The sequence below is a fragment of the Drosophila takahashii genome, chromosome 2L (assembly GCF_030179915.1).
Source record: "Drosophila takahashii strain IR98-3 E-12201 chromosome 2L, DtakHiC1v2, whole genome shotgun sequence".
Classification (NCBI taxonomy): domain Eukaryota; kingdom Metazoa; phylum Arthropoda; class Insecta; order Diptera; family Drosophilidae; genus Drosophila; species Drosophila takahashii.
Genome location: NC_091678.1, coordinates 23,944,132 through 23,953,603, shown reverse-complemented (window position 1 = coordinate 23,953,603; position 9,472 = coordinate 23,944,132). Strand labels below are relative to the sequence as shown.

General features: G+C 38.8%; 5 protein-coding genes across 5 annotated transcripts; 1 reads left to right on the top strand and 4 right to left on the bottom strand.

The window, feature by feature from the left end:
* Window positions 1-5: 5 nt before the first annotated feature.
* Window positions 6-1,966, bottom strand: LOC108062989 (uncharacterized). The gene is made up of 5 exons (XM_017149898.3): window positions 1,136-1,966; window positions 781-953; window positions 634-722; window positions 243-554; window positions 6-191 (listed from the first exon to the last, which is right to left on the bottom strand). The coding sequence occupies exons 1-5, from the start codon at window positions 1,891-1,893 to the stop codon at window positions 57-59; spliced, it is 1,467 nt and encodes a 488-aa protein (XP_017005387.3). The 5' UTR covers window positions 1,894-1,966; the 3' UTR covers window positions 6-56.
* Window positions 1,967-3,273: 1,307 nt separating this feature from the next.
* Window positions 3,274-4,118, bottom strand: LOC108062976 (uncharacterized). The gene is made up of 3 exons (XM_044393652.2): window positions 3,838-4,118; window positions 3,605-3,781; window positions 3,274-3,553 (listed from the first exon to the last, which is right to left on the bottom strand). Exons 1-3 carry the CDS (start codon window positions 4,072-4,074, stop codon window positions 3,374-3,376), a joined length of 594 nt encoding a protein of 197 aa, XP_044249587.1. The 5' UTR covers window positions 4,075-4,118; the 3' UTR covers window positions 3,274-3,373.
* A 1,351-nt stretch (window positions 4,119-5,469) lies between these two features.
* Window positions 5,470-6,599, bottom strand: LOC108062981 (uncharacterized). The gene is made up of 3 exons (XM_017149881.3): window positions 6,080-6,599; window positions 5,846-6,022; window positions 5,470-5,789 (listed from the first exon to the last, which is right to left on the bottom strand). Exons 1-3 carry the CDS (start codon window positions 6,431-6,433, stop codon window positions 5,610-5,612), a joined length of 711 nt encoding a protein of 236 aa, XP_017005370.2. The 5' UTR covers window positions 6,434-6,599; the 3' UTR covers window positions 5,470-5,609.
* A 274-nt stretch (window positions 6,600-6,873) lies between these two features.
* On the bottom strand, window positions 6,874-7,874 carry LOC108062977 (uncharacterized). The gene is made up of 3 exons (XM_017149878.3): window positions 7,481-7,874; window positions 7,242-7,418; window positions 6,874-7,180 (listed from the first exon to the last, which is right to left on the bottom strand). Exons 1-3 carry the CDS (start codon window positions 7,718-7,720, stop codon window positions 7,001-7,003), a joined length of 597 nt encoding a protein of 198 aa, XP_017005367.2. The 5' UTR covers window positions 7,721-7,874; the 3' UTR covers window positions 6,874-7,000.
* Window positions 7,875-7,969: 95 nt separating this feature from the next.
* On the top strand, window positions 7,970-8,812 carry LOC108062978 (uncharacterized). Its single transcript, XM_017149879.3, has 2 exons — window positions 7,970-8,128; window positions 8,192-8,812. Exons 1-2 carry the CDS (start codon window positions 8,087-8,089, stop codon window positions 8,693-8,695), a joined length of 546 nt encoding a protein of 181 aa, XP_017005368.2. The 5' UTR covers window positions 7,970-8,086; the 3' UTR covers window positions 8,696-8,812.
* Window positions 8,813-9,472: the final 660 nt, after the last annotated feature.

The window sequence follows — 9,472 nt, the reverse complement described above, 5'->3', positions numbered from 1 at the left end:
TATTGTATTTTTCAAGAATCGATAAAGGGTATTTCAAGTGTTGTACAGAAAGGATACTAGTCTTCAGTTTTTTCTTCCGCTTTTTTATTTCGCCTTGCCAGCCTTTTTTCCAATTTGGCCTGCTTAGCTGCGGCCTTTTTCTCCTCCTTCTGCTTCGCCAATATCCTGGACATTCTCTTAGAAGCTCGTGCCTGTGAATAATGTTTTTATACCAATATTTTTATTATTTTTCATTTACTTACCGCTGACAAACGCGCTCGTTCCTTCTCCACCTCCTTTGCTATCTTATCGCGCACCTCTTGGATTTTCTGGTGAAAGTCCTCCACTTTTTCGTTGTATAACTTGAGGTCGTCCTTGCATTTGTTCACCTTGCTGATGGTGACTTGTAGCATATTTTCGGCCGTTTCCATATCGTCATCGTAGGCCTGCTGGACCATATTAATGCGATTCTTGTACTGCTCGATCAGGGTCACATACTCCAAATGGCAGCTCCTCCACACATGCGAGTCCTTACGTGTGAGGTCTTCAATTTTGTCCAATTCATCGGAAAACACCTAAATTAAACAGTGATATGTTTTTATTCTGATAAACTACAGAAATCAGAAATCTTCTCCTGTTATAAGAAGCACAAACCTTACAACGAAGGAAGTCAGTATACTGTCCCTGCTCCACATTATCGTGCGTCCAATTTACTCTATAGCGGGATTCTATGGGGCTCATGTCTGTGCAAGAAAACAAAATACACGTAAGAATAAGGCCCCAAAGTGTTCAACAACTCACAGTCAATCTGGAATCGCTCTTTGTTAAGGATCTGCTGCTTGGCCGTCAACTTAGGGTTGTGGAATCTTCCAGCCCGATTCTTCTTTCCATTCTCCTCAACTAGAGAGTCGTGTTCGGCCATTATTGTCTCGTAGGGTACTGCAATTAGCTTGTCTAAGTCCACTTGGGTGTCTCTAAGGTATATATTTATCTTTACTTATTTATAATAGGTAAAACAGTGTACATTTTCGAATATTTAAATCTTTTAAGCAAACACCTTAAAGTATGCAATAAAGATTCCAATATTTTCCAAGTTAATTAGGTTTGGGAAATTGAATTTAAAATATTTTTATTATATTTAAAACTGCAGACTCACTTGAGAAGTTCCATGAAGCCATGTGGGGCGCATAGATCTCTATCGTTGATCACATCGTCCAGCAGGGCTTGCACCAGAGCAATTAGCTCACCCAAATCCACATAGAACTTGAGCTCATCGAGCGTGGCCTCGGTTCTATTCTTCTCCAGAATGTCCACATAGACGGTGTTTGTTTGCTGTTCGAACCGTTTCAGATTCTTCTTGTAGGACCAGCCGAATATGGTGTCATTGGGATTGGTGCCGGCCGGCGGATATTCTCGCATCACGTTGAGGATCTCCTGCAGCTGCAGCAGCTGGTAGATGATGCACACGTTCCGGAAGTCGGATATCAGATTGGCGAAGCGCACCTTGAACATTTGGGTCGTCATGGCGGCTGAATCGCGTTGCTGGGGACTAAGAATCGACTTGGCACTGATCCTCCCGGTAAGAGTGGCCCTGGCCATGTAGGTAGAGGCTCGTGCCGAGTAGTCCGTCTTGTACATCCTCGCCCGGAAAGCCTCGTTCGGATCCTCCTCAGAGCTGCTGCTGGAATCGCGGGTCATCTTCACGGCTCGAATCTCCTTTCGGGCCTCCATTACATATGGCTCCAGGAGCTTCTTAACGAACGCATCGTGACACATGTCAGCCGGTCTCGGCGGAAGCGGAAACAAGCTACTGATTTTCTCCCTGTACGCCTGTGGTGAGTACTTTTTTGGTTCAACGCCCTTACCGGAAGTGGATATGCCAGAAGAAGCCATTTTGAAGTGTTTTTTGTCCATACTGTCGGTTCTTGGCTTAGTTTTCTTGGGGTGATGGTGTTGAATGTGTTGAAAGAATGTATTCAGCTCCGAACGTAATTCCCAAGTCGACTGTATGTACATTAGGGCGGTCTACATATGTATTGAAATTTTTAAGGTCCTACTCTCACCCGCTTATACGGTGGGCATTGTGGTATTCAAGGTATACCAAAAGACAATTTTAAAAAAAATCGTGTTTTAGGGTCTGCGAATTGGTTTCAAAGTTTATCACCCATACGCACTGTTGCCTTCGATCAAAAAGTTTTTCTGATCAAGGTGGCATAGATATCAACAATTGATGATAGTTTGCTCTCCTTTTTTTTACCAATTATTCCAACGAAATTCATAATTTGACAAGACAAGAAATGGGAGAGAGATTTTTTTCGACCAAATTCGAACTGTTATACATATCGTATGAGTAATTTTAAAGCAAACTTTGAAGACGTTTCGCAAGGTCTAAATCTCGAAAAAAAATTGTTTTGTTTTCACATACATTTTTTGCATACTTTAATATACCATGTTAAGGGGTGAGAAAAGAATTTCATTTTTTGGAACGCCCTAATGTACATATAACAAAAACCAAGAATGTCGTTCTACTTACAAATAATGAACAAAAATGTTAACTGAAATATTAACACGGTATTCGCGTGTACAAAGAACATCTTTCCTAACTGCAGTTGTTTCATCTGTAAAGCATTTTGGATCAAATTGTTATAGATAATTACATATTGTTATTACTGTGCAGAGACTGAAAGTACTCATCACAGCTTAGCTTATTGCGATTTAAAAATTTTATTTAAAAATTGCCTAAGTCTCAAGAGACGAATGAAAGTTTATTTGCATGTATTCAGGATTATTATAGGTATTGATCTAAGGAATAAAACTGCAGAACAACGTTTATAGAAAAAGTGCAGCTATCATGAGATAGGCTTCAAAATTTCGGGAAAAATTCCAGATTCTATTTTAATAGTAAATGCTATGTTTCACATAAATTTTTGTGTCTACAGTTTTATATTCACTGTTTTAACCAAATGTAATAACTTGTTGTTCCTTTTAATGACTTTACCTAAAATAATGTTGAAACTTGAATTGGCTCAATATGTATCAATTTTTACACCAAATCTTTAAATCGCTATAATATCCAAACGCGAGCTAAGCCAGAAGAACTCGTATTGATGATAACTGCGGTTACATTTTCCGTTTTGCACTGTGTATTACACCGTTCGTAATGGGACGACATTTGTGTAAATCATTTTTAAAGATCAAGATCATCATTTGCACTATTGTCATTGGTACAGGACATCCTCTTCTAGATAAAATTTAAAACTCTGTTTCCTTAATTTTGCAGCATTATGGTTATTATATTCACATGTATATATGTGATTAAATGGTTAACATAATAGAATAGGTACAATACATTACGTACAAAATCGAAGTTCTTGCATTCGGAAAGTAATTATTGTTATGTCTTAATCTTCTCAAGCTCGGATTTTATCTCAAAGCATAAAGACGTCGGTCGCCGAACATTATTTTTATCGAATGCTTCATAAGAAACCACTGCTTTATAGCGTCCCCTTAGATCTACACCGCGGATATTGTTTAGTTGCAGTACCATGATGAACGGATCAAATTCCAGAACAGTCTAAAATTAAAAGCATTCAAGACAAGTAGCTACAACAATGGCCATACTTGCATCTTTAATTTTAATGCACTTTTCTTGTATCTCCTCGCGGTTGCGTACATACTTCCACCAATACTTATATGTGTATTGATCCTTGTCAAACATCGTCGCACAAAAGTCTGGATTGTTCACATTATATACTGTCGGTTCCCAGGAACCACGATTGAACTGCATCACACTGAATCTGGACTGAAAGTAGAAACAATTTTAGTTTTTAATTCTCATTTTAGATGGAGTGAACTAACTAAAATCCGATCGGTAGGATCGAAATTCCATTTGACGGTGGCATTTCCCGAAACATGGATGCCGTCTTCCTCCAGGTCCAATTTCATATTGTCCATGTTGAAGGCGTCGTGGATGAAAACCGATCCAGGTGGCCCGTTTTCACATGGCGTGTAGATCGTCGGATCCTCAATGATCGCGTTGTAGTCTGTGGCCCAAATGTTGGTCACCGCAGCGAGAATCCATAGAATTTTAAACATTTTAATTCAAAAAGTTTATTGTTCCGGCCTTATATAGCGACTGCCAATCAATCCAAAGCTAATTAGAGGTAATTTTGGATTAACCTTAACATTAACTGCCAATCAATCCATAGCTAATTAGAGGTAATTTTGGATTAACATTCGTAATCTCAGGTGTCATCGCCAGTTCTATTTGCACGAAGTTGGATGATCTGTGCTTTGAATTATTACCTAATCAAAATTATATTTATCATTATTTTACTTTTTAGGTGATCATCAAGGGCTGAGCAGGGTCTCAGGAGAAAAACTTTCAATTTTAAGTCTTGTTTAAAAAAAACAAGAAAGAAAGTTAACTTTGGCTAGCCGAAGTTTATATACCCTTGCAGGTTTGCCTACTTAAAATGTTGTTTTTACAATGTCAAAAATTAAAACGCCTACTTTCTACAATGTTTTTTCTATTTTTTTGGGAGCCTATGGGAGCCATAAGATATGGTGGTCCGATCCGGCTCGTTCCGACATATGTACTACCTGCAATAGAAAGAAGACTTTTGGAAAAGTTTTGGAAAAGATAGCTTTAAAACTGAGAGACTAGTTCGCATAGAAACGGACAGACAGACAGACTGACAGACGGACATGGCTAGATGGACTCGGCTATTGATGCTGATCAAGAATATATATACTTTATGTGGTCGGAAATGTCTCCTTCACTGCGTTGCAAACATCTGACTGAAATTATAATACCCTCTGCAAGGGTATAAAGATTTGTTTTCAACAAAATTGAATGTAAAACTGAATGTACATTTTTATACCCTTGTAGAGGGTATTATAATTTCAGTCAGATGTTTGCAACGCAGTGAAGGAGACGTTTCCGACCACATAAAGTATATATATTCTTGATCAGCACCAATAGCCGAGTCTATCTAGCCATGTCCGTCTGTCCGTCTGTCCGTCTGTCCGTCTGTCCGTCTGTCCGTTTCTATGCGAACTAGTCTCTCAGTTTTAAAGCTATCGCGATGAAACTTTCCCGAAGGTCTTCTTTCTATTGCAGGTAGTACATATGTCGGAGCCAGCCAGATCGGACCACTATATCTTAAGGCTCCCAATCAAATATAAGAAAATTCATTGTAACTTTGTAGGAAGTAGGCGTTTTGATTCTTGACTACTTAAAAACAAAATTGAAATAAATCGAAACGCTGAATCTGGAATCCCTGGAACTGCACCGAGTGAGTATTCTTTTATCTACAAGGGTATATAAGCTTCGGATGGCCGAAGGTAGCTTCCTTTCTTGTTCAATTTTTAAAATCGCCAAGAAGTATGAAGTATACCTTAATGAAACACTATACCGGTGAAAAGCATTAAATGCATTACACCGCTCTTGGGCCCAGGTATCATCGATAATACTGTTCGACAAGAGATGAATAAATGAACCGCAAGTATTAATATCCAAAAATTGTATATATGGTTTATTAAACCTTCATGATCACCATCCAAAATATTATACAGAACAAAAAAACCAAAAAAAAAATGTATCTTTACTCTCAAAGGATATACTTATGTTAGTCTTTTACCCTTTCTATTTCACCTTTGATCTCGAAACATAGAGATGTCGGGCGCCTTTGGTTCTTTTCGTCGAAAGCTTCAATGTGAAACACAGCTTTATAGCGTCCTCGGAAAGAAGCGCCATTGATGTTATTCAAACGCAAATGCATAATGAACGGATTCATCACCATTGTGGTCTAAAATAGAAAATCATTTTGTGACGAAAACAAGGCATAACAATTACAATACCAACATCTTTTGTTGCAATACAGTTCGTTTTTATATCCTCCAGGTTTGCAACGTTTTGGAACCAGTACTTGTACCAGTACTGATCCTTGTGGTAAAAGGCGGAACAAAAGTCCCGAGTGACCTGGCTTAGTACAGTTGGCTCCCAGCTTCCCCGGTTGTAATGCATTATCCTGAAACTTGCCTGAAAGTGCGAATAATATTGAGTCAAGTAGTTCTTATTTTAAATGCAATCAGTTACGGAAATGCGATCGGTTCGCGGTAAACTCCACTTAGTCGTGCAATTCCCCGAAATATGTATGCCATCTTCGTCCTGATCGAAAACCATATTATCCATGTTAAAGGCTTCGGTGATGCCGATTGAACCAGGCGGGCCATCAATACACGGGGAGTAGACCTCGGGATCCTCGATCAGCATATTGTAGTCCGTCGCCCAAGCGCTGCGCAGGCCCACGGCCAGAATCAGAAGAATTGCAAACATTTTTGTCTTCCGAAAAATATATGATCCGACTTTATATAGCCACTTAAATTGGCGGAAATAGATGTCCTCATTACTGATTAACGTAACATTGTACGTTATCTGGAATGCCATCATTAGAACATTCAATATTTGTTAGGTATTTTCGTGTTAATTTGTATGTACATTGTACAGTATGAAAAAGTAGTAACATGAATTGCTTATAATTGGATCAAGGGCGGCTGTTGAATACAGGGAACTCCACAGTCCTCAGTTTTTTAATGGTCTATATAAGAACTGTCGTGTAATGTTGCTTGTCAATAACATTTAATGGTTGCTATACCAGTGGTATCAGATTTGCGGAGACATGGTCCCTACCGGATGTGCGATGCGTTCTAGCTATAAGAAAATCATGCAGTATGTGGGACACTATAGGCTGAAGTTCGTAGACACTTCTAATTTGTATATTAATATTTAGTTGCTAAGATGTATCTGTTTTATCCATAATACCAGAGTATAGTAAAAACAGTTTTTATAAAGAGATAATTGAATTAATTTGTACTTCAATTAATGAAATATTTGTTTTATAAGGTCGGAAGGATTTATTTTGCAAGCCAGGTTATATAACACGAACCCATTTAATACAAAATTAAGAATACATATTCGTAATTCGTAGGATTATTATTATTATTTTAATTGTAGGTATTACTTTTTAATTTTCTCAGCCTCGCCTGTGATCTCAAAGCACACGGATTCTGGTCGTCTTACGTCCTTTTCGTCAAATGCTTCGAACATGAAAACCACCTTATAGCGTCCTGTGAGAGTGGGCCCCATGACGTTATTTAGTTGCGGAATAACAGTGAATGGGTTATACACCAAAACGGTCTGAAAAGAGTATCCGTTTCGAAAAAGCCTTGCGTATCGAGACCAAAATTAAAATACTCACGCCGGCCGTTGCCAGGCACTTCTCTTGTATCTCCTCGCGATTGTCAAAATTTTTAAACCAGTACTTAAACCAAAAGTTATTGGGGTCAAACATCGAGGCGCAGAAGTCGGGCGTGAGGGAGTTAAATACAGTCGGTTCCCAGCTTCCGCGGTTATAGTGCATCACACTCATCCTGGCCTTAAAATAAAATAAAATAAATCAGCCAAAAGTGTGGAACAGCTAGGTCGAAAAAGCCTTACGGAAATTCGATCTGTTCGCGGTAAACTCCATTTGGATGTAATGTTCCCGGAAACATGAATTCCGTCTGGGTCCATATCTGCCACCATTTTGCTTGTATCGAAGGCTTCGTTGAGTCCCTGGGACCCGGGAGGTCCGTCCCTGCATGTCGTGTAGATGTCCGGATCCTCCACCACCAGGATGTAGTCAGTGGCCAAAATTGTGGTCGAGCCCAGAACGAGAATCAGCAGGCTTGTAAACATTGTTGTGCGCGAAAATATCAGTGATCCCTGATTTATATAGCGAAGGCCAAAAGCTAGTTACGGACTAACATTACATTGTGTTTTATAACGGAACCACCTTTTTTCATTTTTAAAATTCCAGGAACATAGTATAAATTACGTGATTAGTAAGCATTATGTCGATTAGTCGTTGAACCTCAAAGCAACCACTGTTCTATGGGCCAATTACAAGATTATCTGTCCGCACTGCATTGTTTTATCAAAATAACATGTGATCTGGTCGGCATTAGAATAAATGTCATTGTTGTTTTCCATAATACAAATGTCGACCTCTTCTAACATTAATTCGTGTGAAATAAAATTCTAGCGTTCCCCAAAAAAGTAAAGATGGCAGTTTATTCGAATAGGTGTCTTGTTCAAGAGGAAACGGTGAGTATTTGGAAACAAAATTGCATAAACTTATTTATCCATATGCACCATCGTACTACTTAGAGTACGTCTAATGAGAACTTGGCTCGCGTGGCAGCAAGTTCTGTGGAGAAATCTCTGGGTCCTGCAGGCAGGTGGTTGGCCTTGACGGGCGCCTACCCACAACCCACTTTTCCTATAACAACTGCGATATGTGATACATACTACTGTGAAGGGACCTCTTTGGCCTCATTCACGTCTTCTTCACCCAGATCCTCAGACAGCGTTATATTTCCCGAAGGTCGTCCCATGTTTTTACCTATTCTACAGTTTTGCAACAGTCTAATGCATAAACACTCAAGCGACGTGAAGACACTGGCCGAGGCACAGGCCTTTCAGGCCAGTCTTAAAACCGTGCGGGATACAGTAGCTCGTCTAACTTCAGAAACTGCTTCCAACTTCAGAAACGATTCCAACGATTCCGTATTATACTGGCGATTGGTATCGCTTTTGGTGGTACTTGACCGTATCAAAAACGAAGTGCAACATGAAATTGATATGTTAGACGAGTTGGAGGAGCTTCATTGATCTGAAGCAGATAGAGATATTACGGCATTTCATACGGCGCTGTAGTCAATTATTAATAAATTGTTATAAAATTGATTCAAATGGTAAACTGGAAATAAATCATTGAATACTCGACAATGATAAGACTACTCTAAACACAACACTATAAGGGACAATAGAATTATTTGTAAAAAGTTAAAGTCTGTCAAAAACAATGGATGTATTTTATTTTTTATTTCAAAAGAAAGCATAGTTTTTCTTGTCTGATTTATGTGGTACGTATGACCTATTTCCCCATGACCACCCCCACTTTTCCATTAACCCTGGACGCGTTCTCAATTCTTTAACCGCGAAAGCAGCGAAAACAAAACACTTGCATTCCCATAATTATCTTGTGCTGTAAACAACGGTGACTACTGCAACAACAAAAACAGGTAACAGAGACATGTAAATTACGACCCGTGCCTGACGTCAGTCAATGCTAACATCATTACAATGCCAACAAAGATGCAAGAGCTACATCGCTGGAAAAACTGTAAATTGGGAAGAAACTTAGGAGTAACTGTATAATTTATATTATTATAAATTCATATAACTTAAGATGGTTGGAAAATATTTCTGTGACATTGTTTTTAAGCTTTAGATTTTTTTAGGCTGGCATGACTTTTTCGAAAAAACCCAGTATGTACAAATATGGCACAAATCATAACACCTTTAAAGAAAGTTTAATTATTTATACAAATACAAAAATCAAACCTTGTAAGTTCAGTTTTCTTTATATCGAGAGTGCACTGCATA